This window comes from Hypomesus nipponensis, chromosome 22, assembly GCF_054491055.1.
Source record: "Hypomesus nipponensis isolate SF chromosome 22, ASM5449105v1, whole genome shotgun sequence".
Classification (NCBI taxonomy): Eukaryota; Metazoa; Chordata; class Actinopteri; order Osmeriformes; family Osmeridae; genus Hypomesus; species Hypomesus nipponensis.
This window is the reverse complement of record NC_140382.1, coordinates 4,935,612-4,961,844: the sequence shown is the minus strand read 5'-3', so window position 1 is coordinate 4,961,844 and position 26,233 is coordinate 4,935,612. Positions and strand designations below refer to the sequence as shown.

General features: G+C 44.3%; 3 protein-coding genes, 1 long non-coding RNA gene and 2 other non-coding genes across 6 annotated transcripts; 5 read left to right on the top strand and 1 right to left on the bottom strand.

Moving 5' to 3' along the window:
• The first annotated feature begins 1,109 nt into the window (after window positions 1-1,109).
• On the top strand, window positions 1,110-8,308 carry ppp1r26 (protein phosphatase 1, regulatory subunit 26). Its single transcript, XM_084687305.1, has 4 exons — window positions 1,110-1,236; window positions 2,566-6,060; window positions 7,747-7,861; window positions 8,057-8,308. Exons 2-4 carry the CDS (start codon window positions 2,642-2,644, stop codon window positions 8,156-8,158), a joined length of 3,636 nt encoding a protein of 1,211 aa, XP_084543431.1. The 5' UTR covers window positions 1,110-1,236; window positions 2,566-2,641; the 3' UTR covers window positions 8,159-8,308.
• Window positions 8,309-8,547: 239 nt separating this feature from the next.
• Window positions 8,548-12,236, top strand: mrps2 (mitochondrial ribosomal protein S2). Its single transcript, XM_084687306.1, has 4 exons — window positions 8,548-8,682; window positions 8,960-9,073; window positions 9,216-9,336; window positions 11,054-12,236. The coding sequence occupies exons 1-4, from the start codon at window positions 8,658-8,660 to the stop codon at window positions 11,601-11,603; spliced, it is 810 nt and encodes a 269-aa protein (XP_084543432.1). The 5' UTR covers window positions 8,548-8,657; the 3' UTR covers window positions 11,604-12,236.
• Window positions 12,237-17,652: 5,416 nt separating this feature from the next.
• LOC146236068 (uncharacterized) lies at window positions 17,653-18,987 on the top strand. The gene is made up of 2 exons (XR_014740980.1): window positions 17,653-18,412; window positions 18,764-18,987. It is a non-coding gene; the product is annotated as an uncharacterized LOC146236068 (long non-coding RNA).
• LOC146236070 (small nucleolar RNA SNORA17) lies at window positions 18,114-18,246 on the top strand. Its single transcript, XR_014741153.1, has one exon. It is a non-coding gene; the product is annotated as a small nucleolar RNA SNORA17 (small nucleolar RNA).
• On the top strand, window positions 18,538-18,671 carry LOC146236069 (small nucleolar RNA SNORA17). Its single transcript, XR_014741152.1, has one exon. It is a non-coding gene; the product is annotated as a small nucleolar RNA SNORA17 (small nucleolar RNA).
• A 235-nt stretch (window positions 18,988-19,222) lies between the features above and the next one.
• dipk1b (divergent protein kinase domain 1B) lies at window positions 19,223-25,147 on the bottom strand. The gene is made up of 5 exons (XM_084688011.1): window positions 24,456-25,147; window positions 24,178-24,312; window positions 21,907-22,014; window positions 21,534-21,710; window positions 19,223-20,619 (listed from the first exon to the last, which is right to left on the bottom strand). The coding sequence occupies exons 1-5, from the start codon at window positions 24,522-24,524 to the stop codon at window positions 19,807-19,809; spliced, it is 1,302 nt and encodes a 433-aa protein (XP_084544137.1). The 5' UTR covers window positions 24,525-25,147; the 3' UTR covers window positions 19,223-19,806.
• Window positions 25,148-26,233: the final 1,086 nt, after the last annotated feature.

Here is a 26,233-nt window from a genome sequence, read left to right as displayed (position 1 = left end):
ATCCTTTGCATAGTTTTATATTTATATTTGATTTCTTCATAACTTTGTACATTCAATTTTTAAGCATGATTTTCTATATTTAAATGGGCTGCTGTTACGATGAATTTCCCCAGTGTGGGATGAATAAAGTCAATCAATCAATAACATAAAATACATGGAGGAAATGTATCCCTTCCATTGAAACATACCACACTGAGGTGGATTTGATATACTAATCCGAAGCTAGACTGACTTGACTATACCCTGACCAAGGAGAAATATCACACCATTCTTCAGAGACAAGCTTTACCCTCTGGTTTGTATATTTTAGGAGAAGGATTCCTACCTCAGCAGCATAAGGATACCAAACACACCTACAATTTTGCAAGAGAACGACTTGAAGATGAACGAATACCAAGAGGTCCTGACAGTCACTATCTTTTCTCCACAGTCACCTCACCACAACCCCCTTGAACATTTTTTGGGGCACACACAAGGCTGAGAAGGCCAAGCATTCTGATTCTTTTGATTCATCAGAAGTAGCTCCTTAGATTCAAAGATTCAACTTTTCACTCAAATTGTGAAGTTGATATTATAATCAGCAATTAAATAATGAGTATTGCATTCTAAACAAGTTTAGCATTGAAGTATCTTGACTAGTGGTCTCTGACATTTGAACCCTGCTGCGAATGTATTGATAAACAGTACTGTGCAAAGGTTTTAAGCACCCAAGATTCCTTCCATGAATATTGTCTCAAATACAAATATTTATGTATACTTCTGTATTTGTGCGGCAGTATAAAAGTGAAATGTTGAGAAACGTTTTGTTTACTCTTTCCATTGCATTACTAAAAGCATTTTTGCTTTGCCTTGCTATAACACTTTTATTTGTGCCAAAAAAAAATGCACAGTACTACATTTTACATTTTTTGTAGTTACATTTACAGTACTGCATGTATATTTGCATGTATACTATAGGATGTATATACTTCTATAATTGATTGGTGGGGTTTATAGTAAGTTTAAACTTGTATTAATTTACTGTCAACATATAACGATTAAACCCCAAAGTTTGTATTTTGAAAGCTTTAGATACCCTGACAGAGGGATGGTGAACAGAACCTGGCAACCCTCGTTTAACCTCGTGCACTGTGCGCGTGTCCGTGTTGTGTGGATACTGAAATGTCTGAAGAATAGAAAGGATAGAAGCGATACAGGGATGAATGATAATTTCAGTGACTGATTTACCATCATAAGGTAAGTTGAGACAAGTTAGTGTCCATAATCTTAATTTGCTAAACACTCAAAAGAAATTCTTATATGCTGCGTTGGTGCAGAACACAAAGGTCTTCTTCCCAGGAAAAAAATGCCGGGGTTATTATGTGAAGGGCCCGCCAGTTGTGTCTTACAAGTCGCCGAATAGGTAGTTCTACGGTGCAATGGGGATCTCAATATATCTCAGCATTAAGAAATAGAGAAACGTTTGAAAGGTTGGCGAGGGAAAATAACACCGATTGTAATATCCTCGAACGATGTTGTCAATGTAGATATGGTTCACGTTACGTGGCCGGGTAGCGGGGGAACATTGTTCACTCTTCGGTGTCTCCTAGCGATACACACCGGGCATCAATGCAGTCCGAGCCGCTAGAGGCATACGGGGACAGCCAGGGTGGCGTTGCCGCAGCCGAAATGGAGGAGCCAAGCAATTTTTCGAAACTAAACATGCAAAGGCTGTTATGAGACGGCCTGTAGAATAGAATAGATGATTCTTTTATTCAGATGCAGTTCTACACAAATTGACACTTTTAGGTAAAGTTACTGTACATTTTAGAGTCGATAGAAGCGGCTACTGTCTTAGGAAACCTTTTTTTGTGATAGTGGCTGTTGGCAGTTTTTCGGACAATGGCTGTCGGCTATGTGGCCATTTGATGGTTGCATACAGCCTATAGCATATAACACTATCGGAAAGCAGCCGAACAGTAGTGTTATTGAAGAGTAGTAGCCTAATACCTTACTTAGAGGCCCAATGAAATTGAGGCATGTAATTTCTTCGTTCGCTCGGCCCTCCATCGTTTATTCACCTGAGGTAATGTTATCTGGTTAGAACCTCGGTTGCAACATTAGGCCATATTCAGACTCTTCAGATGTAGCACTGCAATAGAACGCTGAGTTCAAGCTGCGCGCTACACACGACTACCCCGCTACACCTGCTAGTTTGATAATGTGCATCCGCGCATGACGTGCATAGGGAATCTAATAGGTTGAGTCATGCACGAAGTTGATCATGAATAATTAAATTTATTCAAACTTTTTGGCATGCTACTTTGGCCTTCTTTCACGAATTGTGGGACTAAATGAAGTTGTTTTTTAATGAAATTAGTCATTTCAAGTTTCAAATCAAACTGAAGAAATAAAATTGTCACTTGATGTAATTGATCTCAATCATAATCTATGATTGTGAATAATACGAGGGCCGTTATCATATACAATGAAGTATAAGGCTGCTGAATGGAACATTTGTAATTGAATTGCAATGAAAAGTTATTGATTGATAGCTTAACGTTTTCTTCTTTTTGTCTCCCTAAGGTTTTAGAATGTGAGTGTGGTCAAAGGCAGAGGCTGCACTCTCATTGGTCCACAGACCTCCCAGCTGCACATTAGAATGTACTTGATGAACGTGCCTCCAGTTGCGCCTATTCACACAGAATGGAGAACCTGCGGCCCACCCAGAGGCTTTAGCCTACCGCTTTGCTTCAATGACTCTGACAGCGACCTGTCCTCCACTGGCACACCAATCCCTGAGAAGGTCCAGATGATCATAGAGAGCCTGAGAAGCACCCAGTCCTCACTCGAGATGGGCGACGAGATCGAGGGAAATGTGTTATCGGCACAGGAGGCTCGACCCCAAGGCTGTAAGGCCCGAAGACAGGGAGGAGATCCAATGGCTGGACCCAAACCTAAATGCAGGGGTTCAACTAATCCCTTCCTGCCAGAAATATCCTCACCTGTCGGCTCCGGAAGCCAGGAGTCTGACAGTGATGACTCGGTAGACAGGGGGATTGAGGAGGCCATACAGGAGTACCTGAAGGAAAAAGATGGCTGCAAACGCAAGGCCGAGTTAGCCACCAATGTTCTCCAACCATCCAAGATCCCAAGGACAGATCAAACCTATCAAGACAATCCCAAACAATATTCAGAGAGCAATAAGGTCTTGACTGCCAGCAACCAGGCTCCAAAAATCCTGAAGGCAGAGGCCCAAGCTGTCCCACTTGTCCCGTCTTTGAAAAAACTCACTAAGAGCAAGGTGCCTCTCAAAGAGAATCCTTTCAAGAGAGTGGACACATGCAAAGTCACCGAAGTCCAAAAGATGTATCCTGGACTCGCCATCGCAAACCCTGTGTCTGACCAAGTGACCAACCCTGCAGCCGTGAAGGGGGGGGAGGACTCTCCCGACTCCAGCAGTGATGACGGCATCGAGGAAGCCATTCAGCTATACCAGCTGGAGAAGAAGGACGATGGACATGAGCCAGGTGAGAGGGAAGCCTGTAAGCCTCTGGCTGTCAAGGAAGAAGACACTGACTCCAGCAGTGATGACGGCATTGAGGAAGCCATCCGCAGCTACCAGCTGGAGAAGCAGAATGAGAAGAAGCCTGTGCCCAAGCCGTGTTTACTTAAAAATAAGCTAGTGAACAAAGAACCATTATCATACCCTTCAGTAATCTCTAATAGTGCCCAGGAAATTAAAAGAAACAGATTGTCCAGAAAGAAAAAGCCGGAGAAGGATGTCAAATCTCTGCTGCAGATGCGGTCTCCATCCACCCTTATTAAGAATACATTGATGGTCAGCCATAAAGTCAAACGAAATCGAGGATCCAGGATGGAACCCTTACTAGAGCAGCCCCCGTCAGCGAGCCTGAAGGTTGCCACGACTACAACTGCTGAACTAATGTGTGCCGAGGCTATACTGGACATTTCAAAGGCAGTCATGCCAGAGGTCTTCAATCCCAACGTGAGCCTACCTGGCAGCAAGTCTCCCCAACCTTCCCTCATTATCTCCTCCGAGTACCAAGGCAACGAAAGTGACGACAGCTCTGTCGACAGCGAGGACGGGATAGAGCAGGAAATCAGGAAGTTTCTGGAACAGAAGGCTCAAATGCACAAACAAGGTCCCGGTGACTCCACGTGTGCCTCAAAAGGCCTTGACTTGGCCTTTGATGCAAGTGGTCCGGAGGGGGTCAAAAAGCTCAGTCTGGAGGTGCTGAAACAGGGTCAGAAGAAAGCCGGAAGGTCCGTGACGCAGAACAAAAAGCCGAAAAGGGACTGCAGCAGCAGCAAGTTGGTTTCAAAGGAAGAAAGGGGGACTGATCAGAGAATTCAAGATGAGAGCCTTCCAAAGCCCTCAACAGAGCCTGTCAGAAGCTCAAGCCCATCTGTGTCTCACCAGAGAGACACCCAACAGCTCATGGCTCAGTCGGAGAGGAGGGAGCAGAGTGACGGAGACAAGAGCAGCTCTCTGGACAGCGATGAGGATCTGGACACTGCCATAAAGGACCTGCTCAAGACTAAGAAGAAGATCAAGAAGAAAACGAGGGATCTGAAGATGAAGTCGAGGAAAGGCCTCAAAGAAGTGGACACCTTGCCGTCTAAGAGGCTCCCAGCTGAAGTCCTATCCAAGCCTGCTGTGCTTAAGAGTGTGACTGCGAACACCAAGGGTAGGCATGATAGCAAAGAGACACCTAGGTTGAGTAAAAGCACTCCACAGCACAAACAACTGAGCAATAAAAGAAAAGACTCCTTAGATCAAGCAAGTGAACCAGGTAGACCTAAAGGGAATGGAGTCCCAGAGAGCCAATCGGGTGACAGTAATCAGGTGATTGTCCAGATCAAGGAAGACAGTAGCTCGGTAGACAGTGATGACAGCATCGAGCTGGAGATCAGGAAGTTCCTGGCTGAGAAGGCCAAGGTTTGCACCCCAATGGGAACTGCGGGCACAGACGAGATGGGGAAATATGACATGATTGCAGGCACTCATCCACTCCCGGAGAAGGACATTAAATTGGAAAATCAGCTGGCTGAAATTCCGAAAGGGGACCATATTCAGTTCCTTGAATCTCATTGTTCTCCGCGTGCCTCTGTGCAGAAAGATAGCCAGGATGGAGGTGTCTCTCTCAATACCTCCACTGCCTCTCCAGCCTACTCTAGCTCTGCCACCAACCTGCCCAGGAATCCGTGCTTCACCCCAGCCTTTACCCACAGGTCCAGTCCTTTGGAGCCTGCAGATGGAGCTGGACCCGCTAGAACTCAGAAACTAAGAAGGTTCAGTTTCAGTTCAAGCCACAACGATTCCCAGAATATCCCATCAGAGGTGACGAGGTGTGGGGCTGTCCCAGGACATGGCGCTCTACCCAGCACTGACTCAGACATTTTGCACGAGAGCCAGGCGATCCCCCCTACTGCTGAAACAAGAAACACAATCCAGAGCCCTAACCCATTCCATTCGACCTTACCCAGAATGGGTGAGACTGCAGCAACAACCCTGTATCCATACCCATGTGGCGATGGCATCTCTCATCGGCAAAGAAACACTGACTCTGCCCGAGATGCACCCGTCACCGTCTGTCCATCTGCGAGGAGCAACCAACCTATAGTTCCTTTCCACTGCTCCCCAGAGATGCCTGTGTCTGCTGTCTCCCGCCCCCCTTTCGTTGGCGCCACCCTCAGTCCCATTTCCACCAGGCAGCCTGCAGGGAGGTATTTCATGCAGAGCCTAGTACCAGGAGGTCACTGGGGTCAAGTCCCAACCCCGAGCCGGTCCCAGAGCAGCGTAGCGCATGTGTCCAAAAACCAGACCACGTTTGTTCCACTATCAGCTAGTAAGACCAACCACATCCAGGTCAGGAGGGAGGCAAGCAAAGGGAAGGACAGGAGCTCCCCAGTATGGGGCGAGAGAGAGATTGGAAGGGAGAGCAAGAAGATAGAGGGCCAGGAAAAGATAGCGGGGGAAGGCGAGTGTGTAGACGAGACAGAATGCGAGTCAGATGAAAGCAGAAGCCCAGTGAAGAAGAAGGGGTTTTCCAATTTGTAAGTACATGTATTTCCTCTTGTTTGTGAAGCCACATAGCATCGCAGACCTAGTTTGATTTGAGATACCATTGAGTTTGCCCTTGTAGTAGAAATGTAAGTGTAGCCTATTTTGTTTGTAGGTACCAAGGGAATGTTGATACAGTATACATATTGCATAAAGCTTTCATTTTATATGTTTGTACATTTATACAGCTATTTAAATCTTAAACAACGTCAAGATGTCAAGACTTTACTTTCTGCAGTTATGCCCTGAGATTAGTTATTCCATATTGAAATCACTGAAACGCCTGAAAGCAATACAAACCATCAACTGACATGAGGTTTGCACAAATCATTAGAATGGGCACATCCATGCATATCTGTGTGTGGCCGTACACTTTTCATTAATCTCTGAACTGAGACCAATTGTTATCAGCACATTCATGTCAATTAATTGACATTGGTAGAAGAAGAAAAAAAAAACATGTTGGTATGAATTCTCAACAATCAAACTCTATGGGGTGGTTATTTACCAGAAACACAGATGAACCGACATCTGGTGCTAGACGGACCAGTACAGTTCCACAATAAAAGGGTAACTGGCTGTAGTACAATTCTGGAACCCAGTAACTTTTAACAGAAACTTGAACTAGACCTGTATCATGTGCGAATGACTACAGTTTGATTGGCATTACAATGAAATGTGTGTTTTTTGTTTGTTTTAATTTTGCCAAGTAGACACGTTTATTGTGATTGTCTAGCTCTGACTCTGACACACTCATGTAGGAATAATCATCAACTATGTTTAGCTGAAGCAGTCAAAGTTTAGCACCCATGTCCATTCAAACGGTTTAGTTTGTATTCAACTAGATGTGTCGAGTAAAATACAGTTGTATGTAGTGTCAGGTATGTTCCCTCCATTTCCTTCTACATGTGGCTGAGCTTATATTCGTTTCAAATTTACAGTTTACAAGTTGCCGCACTGCCCATCTCGATAGTTCTGTCCCTCATTAGAATTCCACAGTCCTCACAGCAAATCCTTACAGCGCTCTTTGTAACTTCAAAATGCCAACTGGCGTTTTAAGTTATTGCTTTTTACGTTGACTGGTATATGGTTGAGTCGTTTTCCTTGAATTTCTTATGTGAAAAGAATGTTATTTATTTTTGTTTATGAAAAAATGAGGAAAAAAGACACTTACTGAACATGCTGTGCATCGCCAGTTTTCATAAATATTTTGCAGAAATTTAAACTTTACCCCTCCAGTCCGACACCCACTTTACCTTGTCAGAGGATAAACTTTGACTGTATCTTTAAAGACTGTGTTATAAAAATGTGTAATAAAGAGTGAATTCCAAACACGTGTTCCCCTTTCATTGTAAAGCTCTATATGGGTAATTTGTAACATGGAGTAACAGGTTTATAAAGGTTAATTTTTTTAGCTTGTTGATCAGAACAACTCCCACCCCATCAGCATTTACCAAGCATTACATCCTCCATTTATTTTTCCTGTATTGTACAGAGGACATAATAGAACATGTAGAACAACCATGAAAAAACAAAAACATGCCATTGTTGAGAATATGCCATGGTTGTCCTACATGTCCTCTGTACAATAATATTAAAGAACTGGAGGATGTAATGCTTGGTAACTTGTGTACGAGGCTGTAGTCTGACTGCCTCCACTGCTTTTTCCCTTGCCCCAGGTCTCTGTCCAAAGCCATTGATCCTGGGGGCCTACCCAGCCCATACATCGCTCTCAACACAGAGGAGAGGAGCCATGCGTATTACAGGAGGTGCATGGCTCTAAAGGGACCACAGGTACACCACTAGAGAGATAAAGAGAGATAAAAGGTGTATCTAGTTTGGATTTGATCTGAATCCACCCAGTCTTCTGGTCTAGAATGTAAACACAAGTGTAGATTGTGTCGAACATAATTTTACTGTCAAGCACTTAACATGTTCTTAAGTATATTACCCAAATAACCCAGTAATTTAATGAATGTTTATTTTTAGGAAATTGAGTCCTATGAAGTTATTTTCATGAAGAGAAACAGGAAACCTGCAAAAAGACAGCTCAAGTTTCTCCCTCCTTCAAGAGAATCTATTGGGCAGTAGATTAAAGAATGGGGTCTGATTTGATTTGTACTGTTGAACATTCATCGTTTGTGCAGTTTTGCTGTTTTATTTTTGCAGAAATAATTCCAGTTATGTTTGTCGTTTTTACAACCTTGAATTTAAATAAATAAAATTGTTTTGGGAACATAGGCCTACACTTGTTATACCGTTTTGTGGGGCAAAATCCTAATGTTTTTACGCCTAGGCAAGGAGCATGGTTTGTACCTTTTATAACGTCTATAAATACAGAAATAAAACGAAATGTGAAACTGAATTCACATTTTTACATGACGGGAAAGGAAATGAGGGACAACGGACGTTGTACGAACATTCTAAAAATAGTTCCTGTCCTCCATTTCTATATTTTAGCTTGGGAGTTGTAGTTCAGACTATAACATTCACATAATAAAGCAATGCGCAAGTACAATCCCAGGGACTTCAACTCCCTGTTCAGCTCATTGACCTTCAGTGGGAGGGGACAGTCCGGGACTCGGTAAGCATGGCAGCCGGGACTCTTGCTAAAGGTATTTGATACTCAAATTTGACAAACTTTAAGTTGAAACTACGCATGTGTTTGTTATTATTTTTAAGAACACAACCCACTATGCACGTATTTAAGTAATTAATAGTTGCACAAATACTATAGTAGTTAGATTGCTAGCTAATAATGGCATGGCTAGCTATCTCTTAGCTAGCTTGCAGTACCTTAGCTAATATTGTTATGTATCACTTTTTAAGTTGCCATCGCTTTTTTATTTTCTTCAATTTATAAGACGAATTTCATGTTTGTATGAATTTCAGGGATGTGCGGACTCCGCAACCCACGGGTTTTGGCAGCAGTACGTTCCTTCAATGGACCGTTTTACGCGACGGCTGCGTCTGTCAAATCACCTTTGGTGCAAACAGACAACATGGGTTGGTCATCCCGTCAATAATTATTAGCAATAAGATAAGCTGCAATGAAAACTAAATTCAAGACGTGTTCTTGGTTGCAAGTTTTCTCTTTGGGACGACTGTCATACAATTTGTATAGTAACGTGTATTTGTGACTACACAGAAAAACACCTGAACCAGACCTTGGAATCCTCTGACTACTTCCGCCTGTCCGAACTGTTTTCCTTAAAAGAACTCTTTGATGCCAGAGTGCATCTCGGCCACAAGAAAGGCTGCAGACACAGGTATGGTAGCAAGGGCGCATAACCATGTTTTATCCAGCTCTGCAGAAGCCTGTTAACGACCTATCATTTGAATCAGGTGTGTTGGAGCAGGGAAAGATCTAAAACATGCAGGACAGGGGGTCCCGAGGATCAGGGTTGGGAACCACTGGTTTAGACATTGGGGGTCGTGTCCCCAATATTGCGAAAATACTGTAGAAATAGAAATCTGTACCCCCCAATATACAGCAGAAACATGTAACATATATGTTCTCTTTTTATGAACCCTGTCAATGGATCGGTCTCTTGTTATGTCTTATTTATTTTAAATTTGTGTCCGTTTGTTAAGAAAAACTTAAGTGTGTGTATCCCCCCTCCTGATTGTACACTTGTGATTTAGTTTGAATCCACCTTGCGTCGTTCTGCATTGTCATGGTTACCTAACCTTTTTTGTCAGTCAGTTGAGCGCAAAGAAAGTAACGTTAGTTAACTTGTTGGAGAGGAGGTAGAGTAATGGAGGATTTGAGGTTGCCCAAAAAGCAGAGAAAACTGCACCAGCAGCCAAGCATACTCAGTTTTTTTAAGTAAGTAACTTGATACCGAGCTAAATGTGTAGGCAAATAAAACGAGTAGCCTCATAAAAGCATGAGTCGCTGTTTTTCTGATAAAATTACATTTGGTCACAATGCAGGCAGTCACTGTCTCTGAGAAATTACACTATTCCTTTATATGTGAATAAGAATGGTCAATGTAGTCCTTGAAGCAATGTTCTAAATGTGTGAATTTTTATGAATAAATATAGAATTGTAGGCAATGCACTTAACATTTACATTTATGCATTTAGCAGACTCTTTTATCCAAAGCGACTTCCAAGAGAGCTTTACAAAAGAGCATAGGTCACTGATCATAACAACGAGTTATCCCCAAACATTGCAAGCAGCCAATACAGGAAGCATACTTTGTGAAAAACCAAATAAGTGCCAAAGGGAAGACCCATAAGAGCCTGCACTTTACAATTAAACAATTTACAATTAAACAACATGAAACCCAAAAAGTGCAAGAGTGTACCTGTAGAAGAACAATTAACAGTCAAAATATTTCACAGCGAGTACAAAAGTTTAAATCCGTTATAACAAACCAACAAGAGCAACAAGTTTCTCAATAAGTCATTGTGAACCTGGAGGAAACTAACATCAGGTCCAGTCAAGCATTCCTAAGTGCCGTTGTATTCCCGGAACAAGTGCGTCTTGAGCCTTTTCTTCAAGGTGGGGAGACAGTCAGTGTCCCTGATGGAGGTGGGGAGCTGATCCCACCATTGGTGGGCCAGACAGGAGAATAGCTTGTGTTGGGACCGGGCGCTCTTGAGCGGTGGGACCACCAGACAACCACTTGAAAATAAATAATTAATAATAATTAATACAATTATTTTGTTGGGATTCACACACATTGAAAATATATAAGACGTAACAAGAGACCGATCCATTGACAGGGTTCATAAAAGAAGAATGTATATTATACATATTTTCTGCTGTATATTGGGGGGGACACGAACCCCCCCCAAAGAATGCGTGGTTACACCCTTGTATGGTAGCCATGTATTTCTCAGCACGCTTGAATCAATGCGTTATTTGATGGGAGGGTCGGCATGCATTATAGAGTGCATTTCAGCGGTGTTGACTGATCATCTCTCATCTTTCTGAATGATCTTTTCTCCGTCTGTCCTTTATCTCTGTCTCCCTAGACTCATGGAGCCCTATCTGTTCGGCTCACGTCTGGAACAGGACATTATCGACCTGGACAAGACCGTGGAGCACCTTCAGGCGGCCCTGAACTTCACCGCCCATGTAGCCTACCGTGGCGGCATCATTCTCTTTGTCAGCCGGCGCCGGCAGTTTGGCCACCTGGTGGAGAGTACGGCACGGGACTGCGGAGAGTATGCCCACACACGCTACTGGCAGGGAGGGCTCCTCACCAACGCCCCTATCCAGTATGGGCCGGGGGTCCGCCTGCCGGATCTCGTCATCTTCCTCTCCACCCTGAACAACGTCTTCCAGCAGCACGTGGCCATCCGCGACGCGGCCAAGATGAACATCCCCACGGTGGGGGTGGTGGACTCCAACTGCAACCCCTGTCTGGTGACCTATCCGGTACCTGGGAATGACGACACGCCGGCCGCCGTGGAACTCTACTGCCGCCTGTTCAAGACTACCATCAACAGAGCCAAGGACAGGAGGAAGCAGGTGGACCTGCTGCAGGGCCTGTCTGCTGCACCTCCGACACCAGAGTCGTGAGAGTAAGAGGGAGAGAGAAACAGGACTTGGTCATCATAATAAAAATGAATTCCTATGTTTTCGGTTGAAAGATGCTCCTATATTGGCCTCAGTTCATGAGCCCTTCAAAAGGTGGTCACTCCACGTGTTGTCTCTAGGGACACGAATGGGAAGGAAATCCAAGAGAAAATATAGATACAGAACTGTTATGACCTCCAGCAACAACTTTGGTGTAATTGTACAGGTTGCTCGAGATGTTAGTCATTTTACGTTTTGTCCATCATTGTTATATCGATCATTCATAATTATACCCTTTTGCATCTTGTTCAAAGCACAGTATCTTTATTTTGTTTTTAAGTGCATTCACAAATGTCAAGTAAACTTAGCTAACATTTATTGTTTGTGTGGCCTTGTCAAATTATTTTCTAAACTATTTACCATGCCTTGGTCTAGAAACATGGCATTTAAAATGTCACAACTAACAATAAAGTACAAAGATGAGCAAAGATATGAGAAGGAATTATGGGTACTATAGTTACACTGAACAGTAAAACAAAGAGATGGCTCTGGCATGGCACTGTATTATCTACGTCCCCGGTCGAGTGTACTTAAAGGGCTCAAGTTTTATCCAAATAAAAAACACCAGCGCAGCGGGTGCATGTCCTTCGGCTTGTCCATTAATTGTATATCGCTTCTCGGCCTTTTGGCTAAGATCAAGTGTTAGACCCGTTCCTATCGATACTGGATCGCTTGATAGGGATCCAGTGATGAGGTGGGTCGAAGGTCGTCTGCCTTGGAGTGCTGCCCCAACACCAGACGGGGACTTGTCCCCAAAGTTCAGAGGGGCGGGTGCCTCGGCCAAAAGCCTTGTTTTCCCCCGCAAAGCTTGGACTTCCACCTGTTTGGCAGTTGGTGCAAGAAACTGAGAGAGCCTGGTGCTTGTTTCACTTGCTTGAGGAAACTACTATATGCCAGCAGCGGTAAGAAAGTGCTTGCTCGTCATGTCATAGAGCCGCTGCCCGTGCACTCAAACTTACCATGACGTTGCCGGGAGAAACTGTTACAGCTGACACACCGTTGTCTATGACTGACTGTGTATGCGACTTAAAAATACGTTTTCTCATTTACTGAGGAACACTACTTGTCATTCACAATGTGTTAGCCACTGGTCAGTGGTCACCCTGTGTAGAAAACTAGCAGAAGACAAAAAAGCCCCCTCCCTCCCCCCAAAGTTCCGGCACAGGATTTGTTTTCACCTTAAACCCTGTTAACTGTAGTGGGGTGGGTGCTGTGTATGATGTATAATAAATGGAGTTGCAGTTTCAACACGCGACGCTGTCTGAAGTAAGCGCGTTGTGTGTAAAGGAAGCATGTTGGGTCAGGTGTGAAGGAGATAAAGATGTACATGTCCCATTCCTGATTCCTGTCTTGTCTAACAGTAAATGTGCCTTTCCTCAGAGACTTAAAGGAGACAAGGGCAGCCACGGAGAGATGGTGAGTGTTTCAGACTGTAGAACCAGCTTCACATGAGCTATGGAAGAAGCATCTACAATATCCGTACGATGAACCTGACATGAATTTCTGTCTTCTCTGAACAGGGGATACAAGGCCCCAGGGTATGTGTGCGGTCTGGTGTATTTTTCAATTTAACAATGTCAAGATGCTCCCTTTGTTCTGAAAACAGGTGTTCAGTCATAGTGTGGCTGGAAGATAACATGATAGAGATTGTTGTTTTGTCTCACAGGGTCCTCCTGGACCTCGCCTCCAGGACCCCCAGTAAGTCCTCTACTGTCTTTGTTTTTCTGTCCATGTACTTTTATTGTGTTGATTTGAGGAAGTCCCTTACTGTAGGTGTGCGTATAAGTTATGTGTTTGTTTTTGGTCTCTCCAGGGTCCTCCCAGTATCCCTCTGTCATTTGTAAGTCTGTTCATGCCAATCAAACATCCGTATCCACGACATCACTGGATCAGGCCAGGTGTAACCAGGAGTGTTTCTGTTCTATGTTTCAGAGCGATGAGGGGCTGCAAGTGTTTGTGGACTCTCTCTCTCTCTCTCTGTTTTTAAGAGAGAGAGTTTGAGTTGAATCACTTTGACTGTTCTCACTCTCTTAACTCCTTCAACTTCTCTTAACTCTTAACTTTGTTTCAACTTTTCATGTTCTGATCCCCCTCTAACTCCTTATCTCCCTCCCTCCACCCCTCCTTCCTCTTCCCATCCTCCTCCTCCCATCCCCTACTCCTCTTTCTCCCCCCAGGTATGTGAACTTTGCCCGTAATGAGGAGGAACAGGACCTGGTGGCGTTTCAGCACCGAGGAGCCATCCTGTACCGCTGTTGCCGGCCGCTGGCCCCGGGGGAGGAGCTGCTGGTCTGGTACGGAGAGGAGTACGCCAGAGAGCTGGGCATCTCCTTTGACTACCTCTGGGACAACAAGAGCTCCACCAGAGGTACCTCCTCCTAGTGTCCTCCTGTCCTTTTCTCCTCTCTCCTCTCCTGACATATCTCTTCGTATATCTTCTCTGTCTTTTCTCCTCTTACGTCTCCTCCTCTCTCCTCTTCCCCCTCCGCTTCTCTCTCCTCCCTAATTTCTCTCCTCCCTTCTCTTCTCCATTTCCCTCTCTTGAGCCACACAAATCACTGACTGGAGATGTTCTTAACCTAAAATATTATTGCCCTAAACTCCATTCGTATAATAGAAGACTGATATACAAGACCATTGATTTTAATGTCAATAGTACATTCATCTCTCTTCCATTACTACCTCTAACAACCATTATACCCACAGACCAGGATTGCAACCAAAGCTTGACATTTTATGTTTGTATTTAATTGTATTGACTGTTTTTTGCTCTCTCTCTTCCAGGACCAGGATAGAGTCGTCCCAGACTCAGGTGTTCTCCTGCTCCCAGTGTCCTCTCTCCTTCACTGCCCAGATCTACCCTCACAAACACATCAAGAGGTGCCACCATGACCTGTGCGTCTCTCTGCTGAGGAGTGGAGAGATCAGACCAGAGACTCTGTCCTCCTCTCGACCACGCCCCAACACCACTTCCTTCCTTCCCCCGGTCCCCGCCCAGGGAAGCATGGACAGATATCTGTCTATGACCAGTGTGGGAAGAGCTTCAGTTGGTCAAAACATTTAAAGACACACTTCTGTTCTGGCAAGGGTTAGAGATCCTGAACTCAAGATTTCACTTAATAATTAAACATATATGAACATAGGAAATATATGTATTTGTATTCATTATTTAAAGTATAATTGAAAATAACATGTTTGATTTATACCAAAAATGTAAATTGTAACCTTTATAAATGCAAACATAAAATACAGGCTATGTGCGATTGTTTCATTGTTTATTAAATAATTGTATAATAATTAACTCTGTATGACTTGATATGTATTTTACATATAAAAATAAACTTAAATACCATGTTATGTGATGTAGACAATAATAGAAAATAAAAAATAATTCTACTGTCTAAGACAGGGGTTCCCAATCCTGGTCCTCGGGCCTCCCTGCCCTGCATGTTTTAGATGTTTCCTTGTTCCAACACACCTGATTCAAATGAATGGGTCGTTATCTAGTTTTGCAGAAACCTGCTAACGACCATTGGTTTGAATCAGGTGTGTTTGAACAAGGAAACATCTAAAACATGCAAGGCAGAGGCCAGAGGACCAGGACTGGGAACCCCTGGTCTAAGATGTTTATGTTTGATCTATACATTATTTCCATATTCACGTTGTGTGTTTATGTGACTGTTACATCAGTATGGGAGAAATGATGATCATAGAAGCACCAGAAAAATATTCATGCATTAATTAAAAACTGTTCATTATGCTAACAAAACAATCCCACTTCCCTCCACATTTAAACACAGTTATAATTATTAAAGCTGTCTCTACGCCACTTCCCAGAAATTCTGTTCTGCTTGAAAACTGTAATATTCTAGTGTCGTCACTCAACGTAATACATTAATGTTTGGTTTGCTCCAGCTGGAGTTTGATAGACAGGGCTGTCACAAAGTACACCAAGGAGGGTATGACTTATGTAACAAAGGCTTGCTAGATGGTAAACAAGCCTTCTGAACAGTAAGGATGGAGGGTGCCAAAGGTGAAACAGCTGGGATTGTTTATGAATGTGAACATAAGGACAAGAATACCCCCGATTCCCGGATTCATGTCCTCAACCGTGACAGGTCAGTCTGACCCAGCCAGAGAATCAAATCAAATCAAATTGATTTGTATAGCCCTTTTTACACGCAAGCATGTCACAGAGGGCTTCACATACGCCCATAGAACTGCCCCCTCAACCAACCTAAAGGAAAAACTCCCAGAAAAACTCCCAACGGGAGAAAAAATGGAAGAAACCTTGGGAGGAGCAATTCAGAGAGGGATCCCCTCCTCCAGAGACGTTTGGCAAGAGAGAGGAGCAGAACACAAGCTATGAAATGAAAAGAATGAAAAGTTAGAAAAGAAGGGCTCATTATGGGTGACATGTATTGAGATTGAGATCGGGGGGAACTAAGGTTTGAGGAGAAAGTAGAGCATTGAGATGGGGGGTGAACTAGGGTTTGAGGAGAGAATGGAACATTGAGAGGAGTTCATCAACACATTAGGAGCCAGGGGATGCGCATGCTTGATTGGGGCTATTAAGGACAGGTTGGCCTTGACCAAACGGTGGGGAGAAACATCTAGAGATATTGGGAAACAATATCAGGCAGGGCGGGGGATTGTTCCTCATATGGGATGTCCAGAGAGATGCTTTTTCCTTTTTGTGTCTTACGTGTACCACTGTTGCCATGCTGAATAAACCATCAAGCCACCTTGACTTTGAAAGATATTCCACCTCTGACTCTATCTTTGAGTTTTTTTCCTTCTGGAGAGCAAACTCCAACCACAACAGGAGTGCGACCGATTTCGCAAAATGATTCGGGTGCTGAGAAAGGGAATAAAACAAAAAAGCTCTGCAAGAACACGCACACGCCCGTGCACAGGATATGACTATATAGCTGTGGGAATTATGGACAGTCCCCGTGCAGGTTGAAAGTGAAATCATGCGCGTGCATCACGGTGTATGTCAATAAGCAGGGCTGCGCATGTTAAGTTAGCACAGGGCCTCGCACCCCCCCTGCGACGGCTCTGGGCGTAGGATTGGCTTTGACATTAGGGGGGACATATTGGCCACTATAAGGCATCGTCCATCACGCCGCCATAATAGTAACATACAGTATGGTGACGTAGTATGTTGTATGGTGCGCATCTGTAACATATTTTTATGTTGCTAGTGTAATGTTAACTTCGCTCTACCAATCAGATGCTTTGACTAGGTGAAAAGTTAAGAATATGAAGCTGGTGATTGGCGAATGTTGATTATTCAAACATCGCATGAAATGTAAGGTTTAATTTACTGGCAAAACCCGATCTCTTTTTTGTCACGCTTTCAAAATAAAAGTTAGATTTTGATTGTTTTTTGGGGGTGGGACACATGCAGTTTTTTCAAATATTGGGGGAGACAAGTCCCCCGGTCCTCCCCGGTTCCTACGCCAATGTCTATACCCATACAAAACCTAACAACCCCGACAAACACCACCATAACGTGTAGGCCTTCAATATTGAATTTAAAAGAACTTAAGAAGCCAAACGACCACACAGTCCACCTGGGTCTAGCACCGGGCCACTGGCTGCCGGGGACCCGCCAGTATGGTTCCTAAGCAGGGAACACTCCTCATCTGCGCGCTGACATGGAATTCTGCGGGTATCGGTTTGTGTTTTCGGTTAAACTGATTCGATTTTTCAAGCGTTGATTGGGATACTGCGTATCTGGGATACTGCGTAGCTAAATTAATGTACTGACTGATAAAGTAAATTGTTAACTCAAACTTTTGATTTTACTGGGGCACAGCAGATTTAAGGGGGTCTAATGATATTGAACTGAGTCTTAGATAACTGGTGCAGGGAGCTAGTTCGACAACTTGGTGAGCGCGTCGTTAGAATTGTCCCTCAATGTTTGCCGTAGGTCTTACTATAAATTCTCGATACACCACCTCTTCTGTCCTTCATTGCTGTTGTAATGGTAAGTGTTGTATAGTACTTGAAATTGTCCAAGTAAAAGACTAAATTGTGATTCATGTTTTTGTTGTAATTGAAGTTAACGTTTGTAATCGAAGTTTACGTTTGTTTAACGTGTAAGTCTTATGCATGCAATCTAGCAAATGCTTCTATTTTGAGATTTGTCTCGGTGTACAAATGTATGTTTTGGGCAAGTTGTTAGAACCGTATTAGTTAACGATATTGCTTATTAGTGATATGTACCAGCACTAGTGTATTTAGCCACATTACGACACAATTATGTTAGCAGTTGTGGCCACGTGGGTAACATAGATGCTAATTCAGCTTTAGGCCTACTGGAGATTTGTTAGAGCCTGTTTAAGGAATGTCTATATTAGACATTCTGTTTATTAGCTGGAGATATTGTGCTGCTACATGTCCTTACCGAAGTTTAAGTAAAACCAGCCAACTATGTTGGATATGACTGCCACTAGAGGCGTTGCAGCGCGGTTGTCTGTATCGTGTCTGTGTCATTAGATGGCGGAGATGGACGTGTCATATGTCTCCTAGTGCCCTTGCATTCAATCGGGCATTCTGAGATATGTGTCGCTACATTGTTTCATTCGCGGTTGTTGTTACGCTGTAAGGAAATATTGCGTCTTCATCCATTACTTCAATTCATTACTTCCTAGGTGTATCCCGGATTTCCCTGAGTGCCAAGAAACACTGGAAGCCACCATGATCCTACTTCCAGTTATCAAACTCGATGCTCCTTAACTAAAGTAAGCCTCACTGTTGTGCTGAGAGGGCAAAGAGAAACTGGCTCAAGACGACTCGCTGCCCTGTTCAACCGACCCAGATATAAAGATGGCCGTAATTGTTGCATGCACCCGTTTACTCATGTCTATCTGCCCCTTGAGGCGTTGCAGTCCGACTGTCGAGTGTCGAGCCTGTGTCATAAGGGGCGTAGATGAACAGGGCCATGTCTACGCTAAGGACTTAGAACAGTGGGTTCTTGGAGTGATTGATGGCTCCGACAACTGGTCAAGTCGATCCTTTTTAGAAATTCTTTCTGCATAGGTTGTTGGAAGTGGTTGCCTTAATTTGGACTGATTGTAGTCGTCTTTGTCCAGGTCTTGACAGGTGGGATGTCTAGCAGCAGCTGAACTTGGTAGGTATAGGAATATTATATTCAGATGGCTCTTGGCATAATCCTTGTCTTGAGACACTGATCTGTACAAAGTATTTCAGATTGTTTCAATTAATGTAGTGCTCATGATGGACCCTCCTTGTGGCTAGTCTCAATCACGAGACCATGTGTGCGTGTAAACCTGAAATAAAGACCGAGTTACCCTTCTCTGCATGTTCCTGTTTTTTTGGTCAGAATTGTACATCAACTGGAAATGTATTCAATTTCTCTTGCCATCAAATGTTTATTGAACAAGTCTCGGATTACAAAAGCTATGAGCATCGAGCAGTTATTTGTATTTGCTTAACTTCATCGGCATGAAAATCCAGGGTAAGGTGAGGGATGCGGTACACGAAGGAGGTGTATGTAGACCTGAGTCAGGAAATGAAAATAATACAATGCGTTCAGGGGAAGTCCTTTTTATTGAGAATAAAAATTCACTTCCAGACTTAACATTTCTGAGACTGCAAGGACCTTATACACAACCCTGTCCCTTCAAATCAAACTTCTCTGAACCATTTCCAGAGATACTTAAGTTTAAAACAGGCAGGCCCTGAGAACAATGTATATTAGGATATCCTGATTCAGTGAACTGAGTAAGCTGATATAACCAGTTTGCTTTCATTCAGGCTCAATTTCAGTGTTTGTTGACAAGTGTCTTTTTACAAGACAACTTACAAGTTGCATCACTAGTTTATTTTGACCAGGGGAGGATGAGAGCTCAGCTTTTCGCCAAAGTAGGTTGAATACTGTATTTTTAGCTGTTGCAACATAGCACTGCATTCAATGATCTTTCCTTGGACAAACCACTAATCTGGTGTGTGTGGCTAGGTAATAGCTGGAAAGTGTAGACTCTAATACGATTGTCTTTAAAAAGGTGGAATTTTCTCAAATCCTAACCTTGAGGTTATCTAACATGATTAGATTAAAACTTGTCCCTTACTCAGTGCTCAACCCCAAACTGGGACCACTGCCTCGTGGTGGACCTCAGGAGTACTGCGTATTCGAGATCTTCTTCCACAGCAGGGTCTTGAGGTTGTTGAGGACCAGCGAGTGATGCACCTCCATCTGGCTGGCCAGCCCGCTGAGCGTCACACAGGTGCGCAGCTGCTTCTCCAGGTCGCCGCGCAGGTCCGACGGCGCCCCGAACAGCAGAAAGTCCTGGAGCAGCACGCACACCTTGGCCAGGTTAGGCTGCACCACCTCCGTGTTGCACTGCTTGACCAAACGGTCACAGGTAGCTGTGCAGTCTCTCCCGTATGTGCAGTCGGCGTTGGTCTCGCACCGCCTCCCCCTCAGGAAGCCCCGCACGGCCGCCTCGGACGCCACACTGCGCAGGTCGGCCATCTTGCAGTCGTACTTGGCGTTGTAGCCCACGTGGCGTGGGCTGGCGTCGCACATCAGGAAGCTGCCGTAGGAGCCGTGGAAGACCTCCTCCACAAACTCCAGCAGGCCTATGGTGATGCGGGCTCTCCGTGGCCAGGCTGGGGCCAGCCAGCGGTTCACGCTGGAGCTGAGGGCTTCGGGCACCAGTGCCTGCAAGTAGCTGGGGACCTCCAGCTCGTAGAGAGAACTCTGGCCCACACGCTCCGTCACGTACAGGTCCCCGCAGAAGCCCAGCAGCTTGGGGGTGTGCTCCTTCTCCTGCAGGGCCACCATGAGGAGGAACTCGTTGATCTGAAGAAGCGCCCAGACGGACTTGGCCTCCGCAAGGGATACCTTCCCGTCCTGGTTGACATCCGCCAGGGTGATGACACGGCCCACGAGGGTGCCCAATGAGGGCTGCTCCCCCAAGTTAGACTGGATGAGGGGAAAAGAGAGATTAAAGCAGCACAAGAAAGGGCAAGAAAATGCTATCAAAAAGGGCAATGTAGAACTTGCTGTCAGGTGAATCATATAAGCACAAAGCACATCTCTGTATCATATCCCTGACCAATGTTTAGTATTTCTACACATTAGGCCTCAAGATGGAGGGCTACATGCAGCATGTGCACTATGTAAGGGATAATGCCCATCGAGGTGTCCATTATTAGGAGATAATGGGGGACGGGGAGTGTCTGATGGTTGCATCTGCAATCCATTATTTTCCTGTTATACCATGGTCTGAGTACATACTCAATTCTGATTGGCTGCAGGGTGTCCATTATGATCTTCACTGCATTTTTCTCTTTAGGACTAGGCATAATCCACGTCTGGGAAACTGGGCCTATATGTTTAGTGTTGCCATAGAGACCAAACATAATGACACTTGACTCCATTGACAAATCTAAATGACAGTCATCTCACCCTACTGTCCTGCCCTGTCTAGTCCATTCTATTTCAATGTAGGGCAGTGTGGAATATGCAATGGAGCCACTGTGAAACCTCTATTAGCCGATTGGCCACGAGCCTGCCCAATCAGAGTTTCGCTCCGGAGGGCACTCACAGCCACCGAGCTGACAGTGGCCTCAGGGTAAATTCCTTGTCCTTCTGGTCTATATTTGGTATGGAGCTTCTGTCCATAGTTTCCTGTTCTCTCTCACTCCCCCCCTCCACAGCTCCTACCAACCACTGACACCCCTCTGTCTCCTCCTGTCTTGATTTGACTGAGCTGATTGGCCTCGCGATTCAAAAGGAACGCGTCTCGAAATTCTTAGGGATCTGCAGTATCCTCGTGGCCTCTCCCTCGATGGGGGGACGGGGGGGGGGGAGACGGACGGACGACAAAGGAGGACCTTGAGGAAGCCGTGCAGCATCTCTCTGAACTCGTCCATGGAGGTCCCACGGGAGGGCTTGTCGAACAGGCTCATCTCCTGACGGAGCACAGACTCGGGTCCTCCATCGCTCTTCAGGGGCTCCTCGATGCCACACTTGATCACCACAGGCTTCTCCTTCCACAGCCCGCCGTACACCTGCAATCCAAACACACACACACACACGCCATGTAAACAAGATCGTATCATGACTAGATGTCGCAAATATGTGTCGGCAATTTGGTCTATATGGTCCGCCGTGCACTTGTAAAAACACATATTACACACAACAAGAGAAAAAGGGGGTTTGCGACAAACAAAATAGCTTGGGGTTATTTCTATGCATGTGTGTTACCTGGTGAGTGGAGGAGCTGGACATGCAGCGCTGCAGTGTCAGGGTCCGCTGGTCACACAGTGCCTTGCAGGATGACCCCGAGATGATGCCTCTCCTGTAGTGGTCGCACTGCCATGGGAAACAGGAAATGAATCTCGTCAACAGGAAGTGACACAAGATCCTCAGGCTACTCTGTCCATAAACCTGAAGGGGTACCAATCCTAAATGTTGCCATTCGTAACCCGACCTTTTCTCTGGGATGATACACAGCCTGAAGATATGTTACGTGTGCAGATTTGAAATTAATCAACCTCCAGTGAATATACAATAAATTGGGTTATACTGAGCTATGGCCCTCACGAAAAAGTAACTGGACTCTCCACCCACTAAGACTGTGCTAAGGAGAAGCAGTGGGTCCGCTGGTGTACGAAGGAACACGCGTGCGTTGCACGGGCATCCAATGAAACATCCAAGCTGCATGACAGACAGCTACAGCCAACACAGACTACGTTCGTCTACACTCTGATAATGCAACGTCGTAAAATGGCCTTTCTTGGTCTGTATGTGTGTGCAGGCGTGGGCTGGTTTCTGACTGTAAAGAAGGCCCCTGGCTGATCCTTTTTCTAGACTCGGCTTCCTCTGTTTTGTCAGTGTGCCTGGTCCTTTTCTTTTCCACACTGTTGACCTTAATGTATCTTTAGTGATCATGCTGGCCTGAGGGCAACCACAAACCAACTAACCAATTTTTCCCCTGTCTCCTCCCTATGACAGAATATGCCCTTTGGATGACACTAGGAGGAGAAGTTACAACAGAATATGAGGCCATCTTACATTTACATGTATTCATTTAGCAGACGCTTTTATCCAAAGCGACTTCCAAGAGAGAGCTTTACAAAGTGCATAGGTCACTGATAATAACAACAAGATAACCCCAAAGCATTGTGGGTTGCCAAAACAAGAAGCACACATTGTGAACAACCAAAAAATAAGTGCCAAAGGGAAGAACCATAAGAGCATGTAGTTAAGCAAGTTACAATTAAACAACATGAATCGGTAAGTGCAAGGTACCTGTAAAAAAGCAAGCAACAGAAAAAATAAAATAAGATGAACTAAAATAGAATATTTTGCAGCAAATACAACAGTATAATTCAGTTACCACCATATCTTAAACATGTAACCACTTTGGGTTTAGACTTCAGTCTGAACGAACTTCCTCTATTCAACACTTTGTGTCTTAACACCAGCTGCGCGGCAAATTCACGAGAATGAGGATCTGAGAAAGACCTTAAAACACTACGGAGGACCCTCCCATGTGTTATATTGTAATCTGAGAATCTACTGCACTGCTTGACCGCAGCAACATTCAACTTGATGTCGTCTGTCGCACGGGCAATGAGATGCATGCAGTGGTGGCACCATGCACAATCGTGCACTGGAGAATGTGCATGTGACAAATGAAGCGGATGCAAACAACACTACATCACGACAGTCTGTCCCAATAGCGAAGGCCACATTGAAGCCTTTCTAGGCTAGCATCCACTGTTGCTGCCTATAACCCAAGTATCACAAATCAGACTTTGTACTGATAGAATTATATTCCATTTCTGGTTTCCGAGAATACTGTAAGCCCCACCGACACAGCAGCCAAAGGAGATCGTTACATTATTGATCCTTTGTCAGGCGTTAATTACTGTAATCAACCACTCTGGTAATTACCCTGGGTCCTATTATGAGATACAGTCATCATGCTCTGAATAGCCACCAGCACAGAACACAGGTTCACACCTTGCCCACAACCTTTCCATCTGAGGTTCTTATTGGCTCTCAGCCCTGTGTTTACATATATCCCTTTAGTCTACTTATTGCATTTTGTGGTACTCTTTTTTTCTTGTTACATATATTGAGCTGCCAGTTGTTTCTTCTCTCTCCTCTCTCTTCCCCTACCTGCTCTACCCCTACCCGTGTCTATCTCTATGGCTGCACTATCGTTCATCTGACTCACTGTGACATTACGGGAAATCTGAGAATGTACTTCACCGCTTGACTCCAGCCACATTTAACTTGCTGTCTTTGGGTAGCACAGGCAATGAGGAGCATGCAGTGGTGGCACCATGCACAATCATGCACTGGAGAATGTGCATGTGACAAATGAAGTGGACGCAAACAACACTCCATAACGACAGTCTGGTACAGTGTGTGTTTATCATTGACTCACACCAAGAACTACTAGGCCAAGCAGTAGCAGCCAGGCTACCATACATGCCAGTTACATGTGAGAAAGAGAACACTTACTATGACCATGTGGCAGACATGCCCTCTGCAGAGCTCAGAGTAGGAGGAGTACTGCATGTAGACCACCCAGCTGGCTACCAAGATGCCCAGCCATGCTAGCAGAAGGTACTTTACCTTGATGGCTGGGAGGCGATTCTACAAAGGACAGAGCAAACGGGGGTGGTGGGGGGGTGAGAATGAATTCAGTGCACAGCCTTTAATAAATTAGGTATACCCCTTGCCCCAATTATGTATACTGCAGTCTCTGGGAGTTGAGCATTTTTGCCTACTTTGCATACCTGAAGTCCTTTCGACAAAGGACAGAAAAGCATTAAATGCACGAATCTCCGTAAAGCTCTGGGCATCATGAGCGGATCCGTTAGGACGCGGTCGGGCTAGACTGTCAAATTAGCGAACCGTATTCCCATTCAATAGCATCTCTCGGACAATCCATCGCATGAGCACAAATAAAGGGTATAACCTCATCCTTTCATTCAATGAACCAAATACGTTTGTAGGCAATCTCTATAATGACATAAAGCATGTTGTAGCCTTCACATCTTGAAAATGTAGGCTATATAAAAATTAAAGAGCATTTTACGCGACGTCAAGATGAATACGGCCAACAGCACATCAGTTCGGCTGTAAAGACTGAGCGAATATTTCACAATCTAATTTCACAGTTCGCCATTCGGTAAGCACAGCAACAAACCGTACAGCGTCCTTGGGGGAAAAGATACAGTTAAACTGTATTGCACCGATATCATTCAGATTGTCCAGAAAAAAAATGGAGCAGGTAGGCTAGCCTTTGTAGGCTAAGTGACGGCGCGGTGTTACCGACTTCAAAAGTCCATTTGCAACAACAACAAAAATGTGTAACAAAAAATATATATCCAACCCTTATAGCCTTGTGGAATAAATGATTCCCCTCTGGCTCCTGAGTGAATTTTCGATACAGTAAATAGACAATCTTCTTTGCAGTGATTCGTCAGAACGGTCCTTTAAAGGGGAAGCAGGTCCCATCCGTATGCGTTTAGACCGACATAAATTGGAAATTATTGTCCCGTGCCAATTTTTTTAATATTCAGATCGAATGTGTTTTTCGTCTTCCACTTGGCCCTGTTTGATTATGCGGTTCTGGAAAATTTAAGTGCAAACATAAACATAAACAAAATGATTTGCACATATGGACAAGGAGGTTATTTCTCGCAATTATCAAATAAGCATCATCAATAATCAATAAATAACAACATGCTGTTATTCATGTATTGAATTATGGCCTACTCTTAAGGTGTAGGCCCTATTGACAGTACAACAGAATAGGAGTTTTCCCCACTTCTAAAATACTTGTGTATAGCTAGGCGATTTGACATAGGCCTAATGTTTCCTCACCTTAGGTTAACAATCCTGGGTGGTACAAGGCCTTCTACATGGGCGAAGAATCTATTGGAAATCTTATAATATTAGACAGCACGGAGTCATTAATAACTACAAACTGAGTTAATGAGTAAATGACTAAATGTAAATGACTAAATGTAATGGGGTAGGCTAAGGATGATCCTAGCTGTCTGTCAGACACGAGCAGGTTTTCCCATCTTCATTTCAACGGTTCTTTATGTCTCCAACTGTTCACTTGGATCTGGGACTAATTTGAGATTTAACAAACCTAAACTCCCAGGCATTGAAAAGACAGACTTTCTGGGGTGGGTGATTGCCCTGTTGCCACTTGCATCACTGTTTATGAACTGTAGGAGTAAAGCAAAAGCCTGTCTCATTTAGCAAAGAGATTAGCCTACAGTAAATGCATCTCTACTCTTTCCTCTGCAGAAATAAACGTAATATCTAATAACAACTTATCTATGTTTATTTATTACTTTCATAATTACTTGAAACTGATTGACGAGTGCAGCAATTCTCTTACAAGTCCCTCTTGTTTTGATTTGTGGTGTGTGTGTCTGTGTGTGTCTGTGTGTGTGTATGTGTGTGTGTATGTGTGTGTGTTTATGTGTGTGTGTGTATGTGTTTTGTGTGTGGTGTGTGTGTGTGTGTGTGTGTGTGTGGCGGCTGTAGCCCATAG